General features: G+C 39.7%; 1 protein-coding gene across 6 annotated transcripts; it reads right to left on the reverse strand.

Annotated features, from left to right (window-relative positions):
* Positions 1–599: 599 nt before the first annotated feature.
* Positions 600–21,037, reverse strand: LOC117404847 (E3 ubiquitin-protein ligase TRIM39-like). 6 transcript variants are annotated; one of them, XM_059014712.1, is made up of 13 exons: positions 20,722–21,037; positions 10,922–10,981; positions 10,466–10,501; positions 10,279–10,305; positions 9,492–9,527; positions 8,820–8,849; positions 8,175–8,207; positions 7,103–7,198; positions 6,537–6,623; positions 5,271–5,297; positions 3,861–3,887; positions 3,742–3,768; positions 600–2,427 (listed from the first exon to the last, which is right to left on the reverse strand). In XM_059014712.1, exons 2-13 carry the CDS (start codon positions 10,968–10,970, stop codon positions 1,877–1,879), a joined length of 1,026 nt encoding a protein of 341 aa, XP_058870695.1. In that variant the 5' UTR covers positions 10,971–10,981; positions 20,722–21,037; the 3' UTR covers positions 600–1,876. The 6 variants fall into 6 exon arrangements, with proteins under 6 accessions (XP_058870695.1, XP_058870694.1, XP_058870697.1 ...); XM_059014711.1 differs by lacking the exon at positions 20,722–21,037 and adding an exon at positions 13,511–14,032; XM_059014717.1 differs by lacking the exon at positions 20,722–21,037 and adding an exon at positions 13,511–14,031 and having other exon boundaries at positions 2,295–2,554.
* Positions 21,038–21,623: the final 586 nt, after the last annotated feature.

Genomic DNA, 21,623 nt, shown 5'->3' on the forward strand with positions numbered 1-21,623 from the left:
CTATGGCAATCCAAATTATCAGTTAGAGATAGCTAAATGCATTTCAAGATATCTTGAACTGAATTAGATATATCTAACTGAATTACAGATATATTTAACTAAATTAGATATCTAACTGAATTATATATATATATATATATATATATATATATATATATATATATATATATATATATATAATTCAGTTAGATATCTAATAATATATATATATATATATATATATATATATATATATATATATATATATATATCTGTAAATCATTTTGAGATATCTAAATAAGATAGTTTTAAAGATATCTATAATTTATTTAGATATCTTGAAATAAATTAGATATCTAAAAATCATTGAGACATTACAGACATCTTATTTAAAAGTATATTTCAAGATATCTGAAATCATTTGAAGATATCTCCTAGATGATCATTTGACTTGTCATACTCTACTATTTTCAGTCTCCTCTAAAGCGTTGAGGTGAATAATCTGGGAATGCTCTTATTAATAATTCGACAGAACAGAACTGACAGGGTCGATTCGCACAGGACTAAAAATACACACGACAGTGCACGAGTTTGAAATTTTATATACAGGAGGTCCCGATGCCCCGTAAAACAAGTGGAGGACCGCTGGAAAAACATCTGGGGTAAAACGAAGTGGACAATTTACATGGGACTACATTTCACTGATGACATGAAGAACAATTCCAGAACCGCTGGCAATCTGGTGATTAAGTCCCGTGTGAACAGTGCTTTAGACTTCACAGAAACACGCGCGCTTGTGAGAGCCTTTCAAATAGTGTTTTCATTTATTTATTTATTTCTTACCACAGAATGAAAATACATGCAAAAAAATATTTCATACAACAGGGTCGTTAATTTACCCAACGTAGAAGTGACCTCAATTTTTATTCATATACTGCATATATATTATTAATGTGTGTTTGTATTACATGCATTTGCATATAGAGTATTTAAACAGTACTTGTACAAATAATAATTCAATTCTAAAATACAGTATTGAAACCATACGTTTTTCTTCTTCGTGTCTGCACACTTGCTGTGCTGCTTTATATATAGAATAGGACAGTCACTCCCATGATGCAGTTCAGTACTGTGTCACAGGTGTCTTTTGGGGATCCCACTCAGTTCTGTATGCACTGCAGTTGGTTGGCGATGCTGTGCTGCAGCGCCAGGATGATATATCCCACTATTATTTTTATTAACAATGAAACATATTGTTGATATAAAGTGACTGTCTGTCTACTGGTTCAGTTTTAAACCTGCAATATGTCAAGAATCATTTAGCCAGGGCACGCAATGCGTATAGGTTAAAAGCATTGCGAGTAACTAACGCGCTCTTACGGGCTCCAGAAATGGCTCCATTGTTTACTAACTCCGCCCACTTGTGACATCACTGTCCTATCCTTCTTTATATAGTCCTCGAGGTACAGACAGATGTTAGCTCTAATTGAATGATGCATGCACAGAGCGCTTTTGAAAATGACAAGGATACATTACCCAGAGTTCATAATTGTAACTACAAAATTGCCTCATAAGCTTTACAAATTATATACACACACACACACACGAATAATATAGGGTTAACTTATCACATACTGTACGTGTTGTCAAAAAAAGAAAGAAACACTGGAAAAAATCATGTATCAGCCTCTGCACTTGTTTATATCCAACTGCCTGAAACGCCTACCACTTAGCGAGGCGTCAGCTTTTCAAACTTAACGTGTAGATAAAGCAATGTTGTAGATATAGCAATGCAGTATTATGATGCTGTACATATAGCAATGCTCTATTGTGATGCTGTAGATAAAGCAATGCTGTAGATATAGCAATGCTAAATTGTAATTCTGAATGGAGAGTTTCATGTTGAATCAAACCTGGTGATTTTCAAAGGTGCTTTATCGTGACAGCCTGGGCTGAAGACGGGGTAAACCACCTCAGTGAAGTTGTATTTAAAAGTATGCATTGCATATCTATTGTCAGCATCATAGAGGTTGTAAAATGACAATTCCCCTTTCCAATAGTTCAGATACATCCCCACTTTATATAGCTTGTGTTCCAGTGTGAGAGGGAGAGGGGACTGGCTCTCTTGTAGGGATGGAGGAGGGTGAGTGACCAGGCTCTTGCCCACTGCTTCATACTTCCTCCCTCTAGCTGACAGTCTCACAAGCCAGTAGCCCTCCTCTGGTTTCTCAGGTATGATCTTCTCTCCAGGGTGTGTGGAGACTCCCACAGCCCAGTAGCCCTTCTCTCCCACCTCCACCTCCCAGTAGTGTCTCCCTGAGGTGAACACCTCCCTGCCCAGCACACTGGGCCACTCTGCTTCTCTCTCCCCTGTGAATTTCACCAGTGAGTCATCTACATTGACTGCAAGTCCTGGGCCGGCTGTGTCAGGATTCAGGGTCACTTCAGCTGATGAGAAGGAACAAATAAGAAGCCTTCTTTTATCAAGTAGAACCAGAAATGGCCGACCCTGGTCCAGGAGAGCCTCAATCCTGCAGTTCTTGTAGGTATCGTTAAATCATCACTTGCTAAATACCTGGAACAAATGGTAATTCTGACTAATTAAGCCCAGTAATCGAGTCAATTACCTCATTAAGAGGCTTCAGTAGTATGTTTAAAGTCAGTGGTTCTCAACCCCGAATATATTTCTTAGGATAGAAAATTAAACCATAGGGAACTGTTTAGCTTTTGGAATGAATTAAAACAACTACTTACTACTCTATATTTATCTATATACTACTCAATAGTTAAGCATTAAAGGGGAACTCAGGGTGTGTGTGTGTGTTACATGTTCCCATATGTTGCTACAACTGTTTAAATAAGGTGTGCATAGTTTTTTTTTGACATCCTGACCACTTTTTAACACTATTAAATTGCAGTCTACACAGTGCTCTGTTTCCAAGATGGCTTCAAAATGTACCCATCAGAAGAACATTTCCTATCATCCTCCTGCTCATGTATCTATGATGGGAGTGATGATGGGAAGTGTAGTTCTAAAATTCTTCTGAAGAGTACATTTGAAGCCATCTTGGAAACAGTAGCACTGTAGAATGTAATTTAATAGTGTAAAAATGTGGTCAAGATTTACAAAATAATAATAAAAACATGCACACCTTATTTAAACAGTTGTAGCAACCTATGAAAACACACACACACACACACACACACACACACACACACACACACTGACACACACACTGACATACACACTGACACACACACACACGCAAGCACACACAAGCTGAATTGGGCAATAATTAGACTGAAGCAACCAGATTGAAATGCAGGTTTCCCAATCCTGGTCCTGGGGGACCCCTGCCTGCTCTGCTGGTTTTTGTTCCAACTGAGCTCTCAGTTACCTCATTTAACTAATAATTTACCTCAATCTGAACTCTTAAATTATTTAAAAACAGATGGAGATTTCAAGTTAAATATGAAATATTAGGAACTTAAAATCTCCAACTTTTTTATAAGCTACACAATTTAAAGTAAAATTAAGCAAAGTATTAGTTCAATTGAGGGTTCAGTTAAGTAATTGAGAGCTCAGTTGGAACAAAAACCAGCAGGGCAGGCAAGGATCCCCCAGAACCAGGAATGGGATACCCTGCTCTATATAATGTGCATATATGAATTATATCAACCTTAATGGCGTTGCACAATATACTAATAGATTCTATAATCATAAGAATGCAGTAAACATGGAAGCAGTACATTTAAACTTACTTTTGGCTTTACAAATCTGTTGCCATACTGAAAGAGACAAAAACAGGGATGGATTCGCAACTCAAAATCAGCATATTCTCAATAATAAAAATGCATTCAAAGAGATTTACTGTATTTACCTCCATTTGTAACATATCCCACTACATCTAAAGAAAGAAAATGACATGTTACAAGTTGTGAGAGTATAGAAGGGGAAACTGACATTCTAATTGTACTTCTGCATGTGGTTTTCAGCACAGCTCCAGCCTGGAGCTGACCTGGTGGAAGAAGAAGAAGAAGAAGAAGAAGAAGAAGAAGAAAAAGCAACACACTGGCAGTTATAACAAGCGAACAAGTTTGATATCTTCCCTTAATTGACACATCTTCTTTTGAAGTTATATACTGGTGTTTAATCACCTGTGAGCAGTTCATTTCTCTAACAAGTTTGTTAGTATTACTCTCCATAGTAACAAAATAGTGGTAACATTGAATTCATTCTGTCACGTACAGTATTTCTTCCTCTTCTTTGTACATCATCATGTTACTTGATAACAATTGACTAACTGAAAAAACACAGCCCCTACCAAATCATACAAAATGACTTATTCTTTAAGGTATTTTTTTTTAATAAGATGTGGCAATTAAGCAAAGATATCCGAGTCATGTGTTATTACTACTGCCAATATGTTGCTGATTTTGCACCACCAGGTCCATTCCAGGCTGGAGCCGGGTTGAAAACAGCATGCAGAACTGCAGCTGCAGTATCATACGCAGACTAGAAGATGCTGCAATAAGAACACAGCCAAAAAACAGGTCGTTTAAAAGGGGAACACATTTTTTTTATTTTTTGTGCATGTGGTGTGTTTCCAAAATGGCTTCACATGTACCCTTCAGAAGAACATTTCCCATCATCCTCCTGCTCATGTATGTACGATGCATGGGGGTGGTAGGAAATGTAGTTCTGAAGTTTTTCTGAAGGGTGCATGTGAAGCTGTCTTGAGCACTGTGCAGACTGCAATTTAATAGTGTAAAAAAGTGTTAGGATGTCAAGAAAAAAATAAAATAAAAACAATACACACACCTTGTAAACAGTTTTAGCAACATATGGGAACATGTACAGTAACACACACACACACACACACGCGGACACATGCATGCACAAACACACGCATGCATAAACACACATGCGCACACACACGCACACACATCCCAAATTGACTCCCCCAGCCATAAACTAAATGAATTCAGTGACAAGCAATTCCATTTGAAGTCTTCATCAGGGCTTTCACTGAGAACATTTAAGATATTTATTTTACAATTCCTACTAGTACCTAGAAAATACTGGAAATCCAGAAAGCCTTTTATTATGCAATTTCCGCGTATGTCAAAAATAAAACCAAATGTTGTTGGCTCACGATACAAAATTCAGGGCAACAGCAAGTCATGGCCGACATTTGTTGAGCGAAATAAATCTTCTGTGCCAAATATTTTGGCCACAAATATTTCTGGACTTACAGTAAACACAAGAAAATGAAAAAAATAATTCTTACTTAACTTCTTTAGAATTTCAGCATGATCTACAAAAGAAACACAATGAAAAAACACACATTCATTATTGGAACAGAAGAAGTGTGGCTTTCTTTATTAGAAAACTGTTTTAATTGCGAGCTATAACATTATTTATAAAAGATGTTTGAAATGTATAAAATGTGTATGAACTCAATTTGTTTTAGTTTGTCAGGTTTTAGAAGAAGAAACAGAGCTTTGTGAACTAACCTAGTTGGAATAAAAGTAATAATCTTTATTATTTTTTTTTCTATATTATTATTTAGTCGTTGCCAATTATTTTTTTTTATTATTTTCTCCCAATTTGGAATGGCCAATTATTTTATTACTGTCGGCTCACCGCTAACACCCCTGTGCTGACTCGGGAGGGTGAAGATGAACACACGCTGTCCTCCGAAGCGTGTGCCGTCAAGTCGACCGCTTTTTTCACACTGAGGACTCACCGTGCAGCCACCCAAGAGCTACAGCGTCAGAGGACAACGCAGCTCTCGGGCAGCTTACAGGCAAGCCCGCAGGCGCACGGCCAGACTACAGGGGTCGCTGGTGCGCGGTGAGCCGAGGACACCCTGACCGACCTAATCCTCCCTCCCCCCGGGCGATGCTCGGCCAATTGTGCGCCGCCCCCTGGGAGCTCCCGTCCTCGATCGGCAAAGGAATAGCCTGGATTCGAACTCGCGACTTGCAGACTATAGAGCGCATCCTGCACTCACGTGGAGCGCCTTTACTGGATGCGCCACTCGGGAGCCCCGTAATGATCTTTATTTTAAGTGTATTTTCTATGTTTCCTAAAATAATATGAATACATTGGACTCCTCAAGGATTTTTGGAAATTGAATTAACCTGTTCCATTAGACAATGGATTGCTGCAGCTGTGCAAGTTTGTAACATTCTAGAAAATAAAGAGAACTTTCTAATTAAAGGATAACTCAAGTTGTGTGTGTGTGTGTGTGTGTGTGTGTGTGTGTTACATGTTCCCCCATATGTTGGTACTACAACTCTTTAAGGTGCGTGTATTTTTTTTTTTTTATTGACATCCTGACCACTTTTTTTAAACTATTAAATTGCAGTCAGCTGTGCTCTGTTTCCAAGATGTCTTCACATGTACCCTTCAGGAGAACTTCAGAGCTGCATTTCCTCATCATAGATATACAAGAGCAGGAGCCGGATGGGGAAATGTAGTTTTGTTAGCAGTTATAAAGTTACCCCTTTGAAAAGCATACAAGTGATTGACTTCAATAAAGAAGGTATACCTATTCTGGGTTCACAACAGCACATGTAGTTGCTGATGACTGAAACACACACAATACTCTTCATGGAAACATTTTTGATCAAGCTTCCTGTGAACAAATAAACACATACATTAATGGTCAATTCCTGTGTGACTGGACACTGTCAAGGAATAATTTCAGAGGCAAAAATTGCCATTCAAATATACCATTTTTTTAAATTTGGAATCAGCAATTATTTTTTACCCCCATTTTCTCCCAATTTGGAATATCCAATTGTTTTTGAGACCTTGTCTCAGCGCTGCTAGTACAAGACAAGGAGGCTGTGCGGTCCAGTGGTTAAAGACAAGGGCTTGTAACCAGGAGGTCCCCGGTTCAAATCCCACCTCAGCCACTGACTCATTGTGTGACCCTGAGCAAGTCATTTCACCTCCTTGTGCTCCGTCTTTCGGGTGAGACGTAGTTGTAAGTGACTCTGCAGCTGATGCATAGTTCACACACCCTAGTCTCTGTAAGTTGCCTTGGATAAAGGCGTCTGCTAAATAAACACAATAATAATAACAGGGATTTCCACCCTATCCAGTTCTTACTTGAAGACACAAAGTTGACGATCAGTGAAGCAATTAATAAAGGACTGAACCCAAGCAAAACCATCTTCTCTCTGAAACAAGTGTTGCAAAAACCACCTGCAAAGAAACAGACAAAGAAATGAATAATAAAGACAAGTTCAATCTACGGGAGATAGACGTCTAAAATCAGTGTTTAATCCCCGCTGTTTTTTGTTCCAGCAACACTCTCAATTAAACTAACAATTAACCTATTCTGAGCTTTTTAATTGTTTTTAAAATAATTGGGGGTTTTAAGGTTACATACAAGGGCAGCAGTGTGGAGTAATGGGGGGAGGGGGGGCTCTGGACTCCTGACACGAGGGTCTTGTGTGGGTTCAATCCCAGGTAGGGACACACACACACACACACACACACACACACACACACACACACACACACACACACACACACACACACACACACACACACACACACTGCTGCTGTACCCTTGAGCAAGCAGGCATGTACCTTACCTCCTAGGTTAATAGACAGACAGGTAGCTAGTTCAACCCTTGAGCAAGCAAGGTACTTTACCTCCTAGATTGACAGACAGACAGCTAGCTAGTTCAACCCTTGAGCAAGCAGGCAGGTAATTTACCTCCTAGATTGCTCCAGTAAAAACACAACTGTATACATGGGTAATTGTATGTAAAAAATAATAATGTGATAATTGTAAGTCGCCCTGGATAAGGGAGGCGTCTGCTACGAAATAAATAATAAGGAACCTAAAACTTTTAGAAGCTACACAATTTAAATCTAATTTAAGCAAATTTTGTAATGAATTCTGTTTACTTAATTTAGAACTCATTTGGAACAAAAACCAAGAGGCAGTTTCAGAATCATATAATTATGTACAGTATTATAGTATGTTAAAATATAGCACTTAATCCACAAAACCATGAAATACATTCTATGTATATTTTATACTTTATTTGTAGTGTTCTGTTCATTTAACCTGGAAAAGAAATCTATATTAAATAGGTTTTTATTTTTTCTTGTAGTACAGTAATAAATCAAGGCATATGATTAAAATAAAAAATCTTGATGTACTTACCGGGACTAAATTTCTTTAGAAATTGATCATGAACTAGAAAAGAAACACAGAAAAATAATATACAATTATTGGAAGAGAATAGGTTATTATTAGAAAAGGAGTGATTGCAGTTTGATTTTATAAAGACATTTGGAATTTGATTTTCTGAGTAATGATTGGACACCATAACAACCACAAATGTATCACTTGGCTGATATACAATTAGAAAACACATGGAAACTATGTCACTGGCTTGGTTTACATGCTGGAAAAATGTCATGACTTACTTGACTACTGTCATGACTTATTTAAGGTGGAATAGTGACTGGATTCAAATTTTAGATTTATGTTTAGTTTATGTTTGAATACAAATGTAAAAAAAATATACAAAAATAATCAAACAACAACAACGTGAAGTTTCAAAACAGGAATTGTTCAATTAAACAAACCAAAAATTGTAATCCAGCTGTACCACCTTAAATAAGTCATGACAGTAGACAGAAAAGTCATGACACTTAGAAACTATTAATTTTTCATATTGAATTTCATTTCAGTTTTTTTTTCACTATTACTTTCAATGGATTTATATAATCTTCAATGTTATAAACATTTTTGAAATTTGATTTATAAAATATGTTTGAAATGTATAAAGGTGTATGAACTCACCTTGTTTCAGTTCTACCAGTTGATCGTGTTCTGAAATATAAAAATAGAAAGTTTTGTAAATTAGACTAAATAAAAACTTTGACCCACCCACTAATTGCAAATTAAAAACCTGGTCCTGATGATAATGATGATGCTAGCATCTTTTTTGGTTTGTCAGATTCCTTCCACCCCAGAGGGAACCCACTTCCATTAATACTGCTGGGTTTTGAATTTACAATTAGCAGGGGGATTCAAAGTTTTGATTTGGTCTAGGTCTAAGCTTGTTGAGAAAATGTTTTTTTTTTCTTTTTCTGTTCAGGATGAGCCCTATAGCCATAAAGGAGCTCGCTGGTTCGAATCCAGCGCTATGCCATCACTGGCTGTGGTCAGGAGATCCCAGGGATTCCCACAGAGTTCCCAGAGGTTTCCCAGGGGGTGGTGCATAATTGTCAGAGCTTGAGATGGATCTAGTCGGCTCGTTAATCCTCGTCTCACCACTGCGCATCAGCGACTCCTGTGGTTGGCCTGTGAGCTGGCTGCACTGTCACCTGATCTGTGTTGTCCTCTGACACAACAGGTCTGGTGACTTAGCTGTGGGGTTGCAGTGTGAAAAAACAAGAGGTTGGCTTGACAGCTTGAAGCACATTTCAGAAGACTCAAGCTTAAGTGCGTTTCTCTGTCTTCATCTCTCACCTTGTTTCAGTGCTGCATTCTCCTTTTCTAAACTTTCTGAAAAACACAACTTATAATGTTTAGTTTATACATTTATATTTGGCATGTATAACATTACCACAATACACACACATTACTCCTGCTGGAATTCTGCACTGCGTTCTGTTTTAGGTGTGGCTCCAGCCTGGAACAGACATGGTGGAGGAGGAAGAGGAAGAAGAAGAGGAAGAAGGAGGAAGCAGAAGCAGAAGCAGCAGAAGTCGCCGCTAAATAATCAGCAACAAATTGGTAGAAATAACACAAGTCTGATATCTGTGACATCTTTCAAACTTATACTAGTATTTATCACCTGTGTGAGCAGTTCATTTCTCTAACAAGTTTGTTAGTATTACTCTCCATAGTAAAAAAATAAAAAAGTGGAAACATTGAATTCATTCTGTCATGTACAGTATTTCTTTCTCATGTGTGTACATCATCATGTTACTTGAAAACAATATGACTAACTGAAAAAACAGCCCCTACGAAACCATAAACAAGGTTACTTTTTTATTCAGATGTGGTAATTAAGCAAACATATCGGACTTGTTTGCTTGTTATTTCTGCCAACGTGTTGCTGATTATTTAGAGGCAACTTCTTCTTCTTCAAACACCAGGTCCATTCCAGGCTGGAGCCGCGATGAAAACAGTGCAGTGCCGAATTCCAGCAGGAGTGACACACACACACACACGCACACACACACACACACACACACACACACGCACACACGCACATATATATATACACACTGTATATATGAATTCAACTTGCCAATTTCCTTCTTAAGTTCATAATTCTCTGGAAAACAGAGAAAGGAAAGTTTTGTAAATTAAGATTTTGTTGTAAAAATTTCCATTTCAGAAATAAGTGCAGTTAGTGGGTTGTCAAAGTTTCGTTTTGGTCCAGGACAAAATCGGATTGTAATTTAATAAACTCTCTATCAATCTGATGAATTTACCTTGTTTCAGTTCTTCAAACTGCTTTTCTGAGCTACCTGTATAATTAAAAAAAATAATTCAAAATTAATAAAATTTCAATCAATATTTATTTTTGGTACAGTATTGGATTACATTAGAGATACTTCAATTAGAAATCAAATAGTCCCATAGGATTCCCATGGTGGTGCTATATAATGTATGGCACTGCAATGCATGGTACATTGATGGTACAGGACAGTACTACCATGGTAAAAGAAATAGGACCATGATGGTACAGTGTTGGATTAGATTGTTGACACCACCATTGTGATACTTCAATTAGTAATCAAATAAAGTCCCATGGGATTCCCATGGTGGTGCTATGTACAGTACAGGATAGCACTACAATTGTAAAAGAAACAGGACCATGGTACAGTGTTGAATTTGAGTGTAGATATATTATGTCTTAAATTAAATATTAAAGAGATATAACTTACTATGATCAGCCTTTGTTGATCCCGGCAAAAACTGTTTTAGCAAGTCCATGTCCACGAAACCTATAATTTTTAAAGAAAAATAAATGCAAGTTAAAGGGAAGCTTCCATTCAATTGGTTAATGTGTCAGACATACAGTCCCGGTACACTCTCACTGGGATGGGTTGAAACAATGGGCTTGATTGTGACTGGCTAGAGGTGCTCTCTTGTTTGCTGTAAGATAGATCAGGGTTTCCCAATGCTGGTCCTGCAGGACCGCGGCCCGTCTGCCCTGTGCAAATACTTCATTGAACCCTCAATTGAACTAATCATTTGCCTGCTTTGGCTTTTTAAATTGTTTAGCTTATAAGAAGTTGGAGATTTCAAGTTCCTTGTTATACCATTTTATATTTAACTTGAAATCTACATCTGTTAAATAATTTCTTCACAGTGTCCATCTGTTAAGAGTTGAGATTTAGCCAAATTATTAGTTAAATGTGGTAACTGAGAGCTCAGTTGGAACAAAACCCAGCAGGGCAGACAGGGGTCCCCCAGAAGCAGGATTGGGAAACCCTGAGGTATCTTACTCCTTCTGGAATTCTGCGTGCTGTTTTCAACCCAGCTTCAAATCAGAAACAAACTGGCAGCAATAACAAGCGAGTCTGATCCACATCTTTTGAACTTATAGTATTTATCACCTGTGAGCAGTTCATTTCACAAACAAGTTTGATATTATTCTCCATAGTAAAAAAGAGGTCCTTTAAAATTGAATTAATTCTGCCATGTATTTCTTTTTCTCTTCTGTGTAGATTATGTTACATGATAACAACATGACTAACTTAAGAAACACAGAGCCGACGAAATTATAAAAAAAAGTAGAACTTATTTTTAGATGTGGCAATTAAGCAAAGATATCAGCGTCATTATAACTGTCAATTTGTTTATAATTATTTAGTGGTGACTTATTCTTCTTCAAACACCAGTTCTGTTCCAGGCTGGAGCCAGAAAACCACGCAGATTTCCAGCAGGAAGAATATCCTGTCATAACACAACCAGACAGAGCTTGTTCGTTTTTGGAACTAAAACTAGTCACGTTCATGGCTAAGTAAGTACAAGAGTCGAGATAAGAACTCAACGACCTGGGATGACTAACAGTAAGTTCAATGCCCTTTAAACAACACACAGCCTATATAAATTAGACATTGAAAGTTCAATGCGATTTCCAAGGCCGTTATGTCCAATATAACAATTTACAATGTGTTTATTTATTTGGCTGTCGGTTTTATTCAAGACGACTATCACTTAGTTATTTTACATACAATGTCTGGCCAATATACTTGCTTGCTTGCTCAAAGGTACAGCAGCAGTGTGTGCCCACTTAGGATTGAACCCTCACAAGACACTCCGGTCAGGAGACCAGAGCCCTAATCACTATTCCACAATGCTACCCTTAATAACCAACAAGATGTATTAGAATCCAGCGCAACAGCAATACCTATTCCCCGAGAGGAATGCACGTTGCAACATTTGGCAGAAACACAGTTATTTCAAGATGTATTTAGAATCCAGCGCAACAGCAATACCTATTCCCATAGAGGAATGCACGTTGCAACACACATTTGGCAGAAATACAGTTATTTCGCAGTATTCCACACTAAGAGCAAAAGTCTGTCTAGTGTTTACCAACATATCGTAAAATAAAACAGGCTACAGAACTGCCTCTCTTTAATATTACAACCAAAAAATAATGGTCGGATTTTTTTTTTATATTATTACATTGTATTAAACATATCGGATGATATTCAAATGAGCATTAGTTTAAAATAATCAATACGAGTCCATTAAATAATAAACAAAACGTACCTTATACAGTGATTTTAATTCGCTAGTGATACAACTTTAGTTTATTATAATTCAATATGATTTAGTCCAGATTGACAGCGCGGTGTGTTCAATTATATTCGAAGCGAGTTACCCTTGTACTTCAAATTAACAGTTAGCCGCCGACCTATAAAAAATAAATAAATAATGAAAAAGAAAAAGAAAACATCTTTGAAAAACGTGTCTCCCCTATTTCCATGTCTAAGGTAGTGGATCCTAACATGACAGACGCGCGTAGACCTCTGCACAGCTTTACTGTGGATTTTTCCCCATGTTTTTTATGCTTCACAATACCTCCCTGTGATTTGCAGTGCTTCCTTAAGCTTTTATAAAATGTATCAGTACTTTATTAAACTGCCGTGCTCCAGAGTCGTGTCGAACTCAATTCAAAAACAACATTTTAGACTAAAGAAGTAGCCTACTATTCGCACGGGACTAAACATCAGGGGATCCTCAGCTTCTGACCCGCTGCTCCGTTTATAATAGTACTAGGCTACTTGTCTTTAATCGCAGATGTTGTGTTTGAATTGAGTTCGACACGATTCTGAAACTGCCCTTTACCGTGCTTTCCTTTTTTCTTTTCAGTGCTTTCATTTTGCTTCATTGCACTGCGCTGCACTTTTAGAAGGAGACGGCTTTTATAATTAAAGTTGACTAACAAGCTATTCAATAATAAATTATTTCTAGCTAGCGTTGTACACGTTTAGAATCATTTCAGATATTGCTCTTACCTTGAATATATTTTGTAATGAGTTCTTACAACGTTCGTAATCCACAGTGAAAACTCTGCGTTCGTCCGCTTGCTTTCTCCAGTGCAAGTTCCCTTTCAATTTGAAGACGACCACCAACATGACGCACTCGGTCCAGCCCACCCGAGGGTTTAAGTGCTAGTTGGATTTAAAAGATGGACCGTTGGGTGTCCCAAAGGACCAGAGATGAGAGGCCCTGCCTTAAGCAAGGACACAGCACACCAGCTGGAAAGTCTCACTCTTTGGCCTAGAAACCTCACTCTTTGGGGCTGGAAGTCTCACTCTTTGGATTAGTCAACCCTTGGCATCTCTGACACACACTGATAAACACACAGACATTCAGACACTTGAAGTGTTTTTAAACGACAGGGGTTTTGTTTACAGCATTTGTATATGGACTTTACTTGTACTATGATTTCTGTAGTTTCCCTACAATAATATTAAGAAAACTATTTTTATAGTAATGATGACATAAACATATGGTGTACATAAACTCAGCATTTATAAAATAGATTTACTATAGTACATGTTTACTATAAAAACAATAATTGTGAGAAAAAAAAATCTGGGCAGACAATGCTGCTGAACTGCTGCTCTATACAGACACACACACACATGCACACTGCTGCTCTATACTGCAGCTCTATACAGACACACACACACATGCACACTGCTGCTCTATACTGCAGCTCTATACAGACACACACACATGCACACTGCTGCTCTATACTGCAGCTCTATACAGACACACACACACATGCATAGACACACTGCTACTCTACACTGCAGCTCTATACAGACACACACACTGCTACTCTATACTGCAGCTCTAAAAAGACACACACACACACACACACTTAAGTCCTAATATTCTTGGATGTTCAGGATTTTAAGATAAGCATATACATGAAAGGATGTCGCACACATTTGATAATATTCTATAGGGTGGGCATCACAAATGCAGGCCATGAATTTAAGTTTCAAAAAATAAATGAACACACACTTAGCTGTGTTCCACAATTGCACACAAAAAAAAACTTGATTTATAATAAAGGAAAAGAGCTGATGTGTCGACCACACTGGTCTTTGTCGAAGCATCACAGGGTAAAACCTGGGCTCCCTTAAACCCCAAAATGCACACAATTGCTCAATTGTAATAATTATTTACAGAGGTCAGTTAATCACAGTGATATTTCAATCAATTGTAATAGAAAACAATGTCCCAGTCATTGTATACAAATTATACAGACCCCTCATTTTTACAAATGAATGTGTACCGGTGAAGCTAACCAAAAACATGAGGGGCGAAAAAGAGAGAGAAGCAAATTATTTAAAAAAATGTAAATTAAGCTAAATGAAATATGAATCCATTTTCTGGTTTTCTGTTTACTGATATCTATCCATCCATCGGACCCCTCTCAGTGTAGGACGTGTAAAGACTTAAGAACCCTGTCTACAAACCAGCGGACTGAGAATTCCTCTTTAGCATGATCGCTGTTGGTGCTGAGGCAGCGTGTTCACATCCCGCTGTAGCAGCATATACATAATATATATTTTACATTAGAGAGAGAGATGCAAATGCAACAGTTGTTAAATGTTGTCACTAGGGGGTGCCACCATGACCTACTTCTGATAATCACATAAGAACTGTTCAATATGTGCTCCTTCATCATACAGAATGAATTGAAAGTCAAACTATTTTTGTGTTGAGAACAGCATCACACCTCACTCAATTTCACCAGGGTGTTCCAAACAGTGTCACACCTTACTCAATTTCACCAGGGTGTTCCAAACAGTGTCACACCTTACTCAATTTCACCCAGGGTGTTCCAAACCATGTCACACCTTACTCAATTTCACCAGGGTGTTCCAAACAGCATCACACCTTACTCAATTTCACCAGGGTGTTCCAAACAGCATCACACCTTACTCAATTTCACCAGGGTGTTCCAAACAGCATCACACCTTACTCAATTTCACCCAGGATGTTCCAAACCATGTCACACCTTACTCAATTTCACCCAGGGTGTTCCAAACCATGTCACACCTTACTCAATTTCACCCAGGGTGTTCTAAACAGCATCACACCTTACTCAATTTCACTCAGGATGTTCCAAACCATGTCACACCTTACTCAGTTTCACCAGGGTGTTCTTGAGCTCTTTCAGGCTTTCTTCACTTTGGTCCGCTGCTTGTCTTAACATGTGGGCGGCCTCATTCCCTTGTTTTATGGCCTGTTCCAGGGCAGCGCTAACCAAGACTGTGATGTCAAATTCCAACACAGTCTCTACTCTGCTTCACTGGGGTGAAAAAGACATGCAGTCTTAATGATCAATATAGTTAGACAGCATTGCAGTTCATTTTCTGTTATGTCACAAAATCGACGTTGAGATGCAGGTTTGTTTGTCATTCTGTTGTGTTTTTACTGTGAAGGGAACCCATACGGAAAGAAAACATATTTTAAATATATTTATGAATGGGGAACATGATAAATATATGAATAATATACTTATAACCTTACATATATTTTCAACATATAAAATATATGGCTCACAGATTAAATCATATTTAAAATATATTCCGAATGCACCAGATATTTATGCATTTTTTTTATACATTATTAATTCATTTTACTTAACTGACAAAAAATATATTTTACAATATATTGTTATAAATATGTATTTGCAACAAACTTACTGTGCATTTCAAATATATTATGTTTTTGCCTTACATTTGTCATACATTTTAAAAACATTATTTATGGATGCTGTTTAAATATAAGAAATATATTTAGCAACAAATTGGTGTAAATATTTTGGAACTGAATAAAAACACATTAAGAATGTATTCATAAGTTTCCCTGAAATGTATAATGATGCTAATATGTGATGCTGACCTTAGACATTGATTAAACATTAACTACATATCATACAGTACATACATTATATATTGTATTGAAACATGTATTTAACTTTTTAAATGTAATATTAATCAAAATATTTATTATATAAAGAACATAAGAAAGGTTACAGATGAGAGGAGGCCATTCAGCCCATCTTGATTGTTTTATATACCGGTATGTATTAGAAAGGTTACAGGCGAGAGGAGGCCATTCAGCCCATCTTGATTGTTTTATATACCGGTATGTATTAGAAAGGTTACAGATGAGAGGAGGCCATTCAGCCCATCTTGATTGTTTTATATACCGGTATGTATTAGAAAGGTTACAGGCGAGAGGAGGCCATTCAGCCCATCTTGATTGTTTTATATACCGGTATGTATTAGAAAGGTTACAGATGAGAGGAGGCCATTCAGCCCATCTTGATTGTTTTATATACCGGTATGTATTAGAAAGGTTACAGGCGAGAGGAGGCCATTCAGCCCATCTTGATTGTTTTATATACCGGTATGTATTAGAAAGGTTACAGATGAGAGGAGGCCATTCAGCCCATCTTGATTGTTTTATATACCGGTATGTATTAGAAAGGTTACAGGCGAGAGGAGGCCATTCAGCCCATCTTGATTGTTTTATATACCGGTATGTATTAGAAAGGTTACAGATGAGAGGAGGCCATTCAGCCCATCTTGATTGTTTTATATACCGGTATGTATTAGAAAGGTTACAGGCGAGAGGAGGCCATTCAGCCCATCTTGATTGTTTTATATACCGGTATGTATTAGAAAGGTTACAGATGAGAGGAGGCCATTCAGCCCATCTTGATTGTTTTATATACCGGTATGTATTAGAAAGGTTACAGGCGAGAGGAGGCCATTCAGCCCATCTTGATTGTTTTATATACCGGTATGTATTAGAAAGGTTACAGATGAGAGGAGGCCATTCAGCCCATCTTGATTGTTTTATATACCGGTATGTATTAGAAAGGTTACAGGCGAGAGGAGGCCATTCAGCCCATCTTGATTGTTTTATATACCGGTATGTATTAGAAAGGTTACAGATGAGAGGAGGCCATTCAGCCCATCTTGATTGTTTTATATACCGGTATGTATTAGAAAGGTTACAGGCGAGAGGAGGCCATTCAGCCCATCTTGATTGTTTTATATACCGGTATGTATTAGAAAGGTTACAGATGAGAGGAGGCCATTCAGCCCATCTTGATTGTTTTATATACCGGTATGTATTAGAAAGGTTACAGGCGAGAGGAGGCCATTCAGCCCATCTTGATTGTTTTATATACCGGTATGTATTAGAAAGGTTACAGATGAGAGGAGGCCATTCAGCCCATCTTGATTGTTTTATATACCGGTATGTATTAGAAAGGTTACAGGCGAGAGGAGGCCATTCAGCCCATCTTGATTGTTTTATATACCGGTATGTATTAGAAAGGTTACAGATGAGAGGAGGCCATTCAGCCCATCTTGCTCATTTTATATACCGGTATGTATTTGTCATATATGGATATTGTCGGAGCAGATTTGTAAAGGGTTGGGATTTTTTGTGTGGAAACTGCGATTATTTGTTGATTATTGTAAATATTTAATTACTGTTTCTGTGATCATTGTTCACGTTATTGTTTTACATGTTTATGGTTCATTTGGGAGTATTTCTGTGATTTGTTATTAATCAGTGAAAATCACCCTGAGAGGTGTGTGAGTCCACAAGGAGGTGTGGAGGTGCCTGTGTGTGTGCGTGCGCTTGTGTTAGTGAGCGGTGAGTCACTGCTGTCAAATAAACTCTGCTAAATAAACACCTCTGGTGTTATCTAAAGATCTGAGTTGCTTCCTGTATTAATCCATAAAGTGCCCTGCTTCTCTACAATATTGTTTGACAATATCAATGTTGGAAATTGAATCTTTTTGGCATCATCGCAATGGGATCTTAGTTGGGCAGGGTGATGACTGAAAAACAATCAGACACAATGAACACATAAATGAGTTATTCACAAACACCGTACCCTGGGCCTGCAGGCCGCTGTCTCGCCAGGCACGCTGATGGCCCTCATGTTCTTTGCCAGCTTGCCCATCAGGAAGACCATCTTGTTCACGTTTGGCGCAGTCAGGAGGGTTGTACCAGCGAACAGCCCTGCGGAGACTAATCTTGTGAAGATGTGATCCTTCTCGAGCGGCTCTGGGCTGTCGACACACCTTTGAGAGGATGCCATCCTTTCGGCCATCTTGTCCAGCTCCTTCATCAGCCTGACCACCTCTTTGGCGGCCTCCTTGTCAGTCTCTGTGATCTTCCTGGCGGTCTTCATGCAGTCGCTGGTCTTGAAGCTCTCTACTCTCTGCGCCATGCCCCATATGGCTGTCATAGCCGTCGTGACGGCCACGCCCCCAGCCACCGCCCCCAGCAGTGGCATGCCCAGGCCTGCAGTGCACACCACCGAAACAAAGGCCCCCACAGGGGCCAGACCCCTCACTTTGCGGCTGTAGTTTGCTTCTCGTCTCATCCTTTCCAGCTGCTGGGCGATGTACCTCAGCTGGCTGGCGGAGGCCTCTTGCTTGGGAATCCAGGCCTTGAGTGTGACGTAGAGCTGCTTCACCAGCTGCATGCCTTCCTTCCACCACACACAAGAGTGCAGCTCCACTGCCTGCATCACCAGCAAAAGACACCGGCTCACAAGCTTGTGTTGTTTTTAAAGTTAGTGGATCCAATTATTTTGTACGTTTTCACCCAAACCAATTTTGGACCAAGGTTTGGACTTTTTCAAATGAAGGTGAAAGAACGCTCACATGTCAGATTTAAAAGCTGCATTTAAATACAGATTGTCTAAGACCAATTGTTTAAATCATGGTGTTATCACAATATAGTGTAGTGAAGCACAGTGAACGCATGGTGAGGTGTATACACTCATAGTAAAAACACAGTAGAACACAGGAAAAGCCAGGTCAATACAGGAGAAAGCACAGTGAAAGTACAACATTTCCATGCAAACTTACTCTGGTAAACTTGTGTACGTGTGGAGAGGAGATAGAGAGAGAGAGATGGAGAAGTCACCCTTATGAAAGTGCTATATCATTATCATGGTATTGTCATATAGTGCAGGTCAGCACAGCATGGTGAGGCTTACTCAATAGAACATAAGAAAGCTGTGAAAGCAAGGTAAATGTGTGGTGAAAAAAATAATAGGAGTCAACATGGTGAAAGTGTGAAATTATAATGCAGATTTACTATGGCAAACTTTTCTAAGGGCTGGGACTGAGTCTCACACAGGACTGTAACCAGTCACATGTCAAGTGTAGGGGGGGGGGGGGGGGGAGTTCTTGTGAGCAGATCAATCGGCTTATGGGAAATGGGAAATCTCCAAATCCCTCTTCTAGACCAGAAATGATAACAAGCCCTTTGACTTTGCATATTCTAGGAGGTAAAAGACTAAAAATAGCGATAGACATGGTGTGGTGGGACAGACACAATGTAAAAAGATAGATACAAAAAGGTTCTGTTACATGCTCCTGTAATAGCAGATGAAAATCAGTGCCCTCCCCATGCCCCTCTCACCTGTTTGCTGGCTCTCTCTTCCTCAGGGGTGACTGTACAGTGGCTCCTGTAATAGAGTACCCTCCCCGTGCCCCTCTCACCTGTGTGCTGGCTCTCTCTCTTCCTCAGGGGTGACTGTACAGTGGCTCCTGTAATAGAGTACCCTCCCCGTGCCCCTCTCACCTGTGTGCTGGCTCTCTTTCTTCCTCAGGGGTGACTGTACAGTGACTCCTGTAATAGAGTACCCTCCCCGTGCCCCTCTCACCTGTGTGCTGGCTCTCTCTCTTCCTCAGGGGTGACTGTACAGTGGCTCCTGTAATAGAGTACCCTCCCCGTGCCCCTCTCACCTGTGTGCTGGCTCTCTCTCTTCCTCAGGGGTGACTGTACAGTGACTCCTGTAATAGAGTACCCTCCCCGTGCCCCTCTCACCTGTGTGCTGGCTCTCTCTCTTCCTCAGGGGTGACTGTACAGTGGCTCCTGTAATAGAGTACCCTCCCCGTGCCCCTCTCACCTGTGTGCTGGCTCTCTCTCTTCCTCAGGGGTGACTGTACAGTGGCTCCTGTAATAGAGTACCCTCCCCGTGCCCCTCTCACCTGTGTGCTGGCTCTCTCTCTTCCTAAGGGGTGACTGTACAGTGTCTCCTGTAATAGAGTACCCTCCCCGTGCCCCTCTCACCTGTGTGCTGGCTCTCTCTCTTCCTCAGGGGTGACTGTACAGTGGCTCCTGTAATAGAGTGCCCTCCCCGTGCCCCTCTCACCTGTGTGCTGGCTCTCTTTCTTCCTCACGGGTGACTGTACAGTGGCTCTTGTGTTTGGTGGCTGCACACAGTAGACACACAAAGCTCCAGTCAGTCCTACAGAACACCTCCAGAGGTCTGTGGTGCTGCTGGCACAGTGTCTGACTCAGATCTCCAGTGGCCTCCACCAGCTGGTGCCTCTTGAAAGACGAGACCATGAAGTGAGGTTTGAGGTGCTCTGGGCAGTAGGAGGCACTGCAAGTCAGACAGGATCTCACCGCTCCCAGTTTTTTCCCAGTGCAGAAGTCAAAGGGCACGTGTCCAGGCCTGGTGAGACTGTGAGTGGAGAGAGAGGGGGTAAATCTCTCACTGTCACTCTGATTCCTGCTTGTACTGTGCACAGACACTCCATTCTCTCTCACTGTCACTCTGATTCCTGCTTGTACTGTGCACAGACACTCCATTCTCTCTCACTGTCACTCTGATTCCTGCTTGTACTGTGCACAGACACTCCATTCTCTCTCACTGTCACTCTGATTCCTGCTTGCACTGTGCACAGACACTCCATTCTCTCTCACTGTCACTCTGATTCCTGCTTGTACTGTGCACAGACACTCCATTCTCTCTCACTGTCACTCTGATTCCTGCTTGTACTGTGCACAGACACTCCATTCTCTCTCACTGTCACTCTGATTCCTGCTTGCACTGTGCACAGACACTCCATTCTCTCTCACTGTCACTCTGATTCCTGCTTGTATTGTGCACAGACACTCCATTCTCTCTCACTGTCACTCTGATTCCTGCTTGCACTGTGCACAGACACTCCATTCTCTCTCACTGTCACTCTGATTCCTGCTTGTACTGTGCACAGACACTCCATTCTCTCTCACTGTCACTCTGATTCCTGCTTGTACTGTGCACAG

This window comes from Acipenser ruthenus, chromosome 48, assembly GCF_902713425.1.
Source record: "Acipenser ruthenus chromosome 48, fAciRut3.2 maternal haplotype, whole genome shotgun sequence".
Lineage (NCBI taxonomy): Eukaryota > Metazoa > Chordata > Actinopteri > Acipenseriformes > Acipenseridae > Acipenser > Acipenser ruthenus.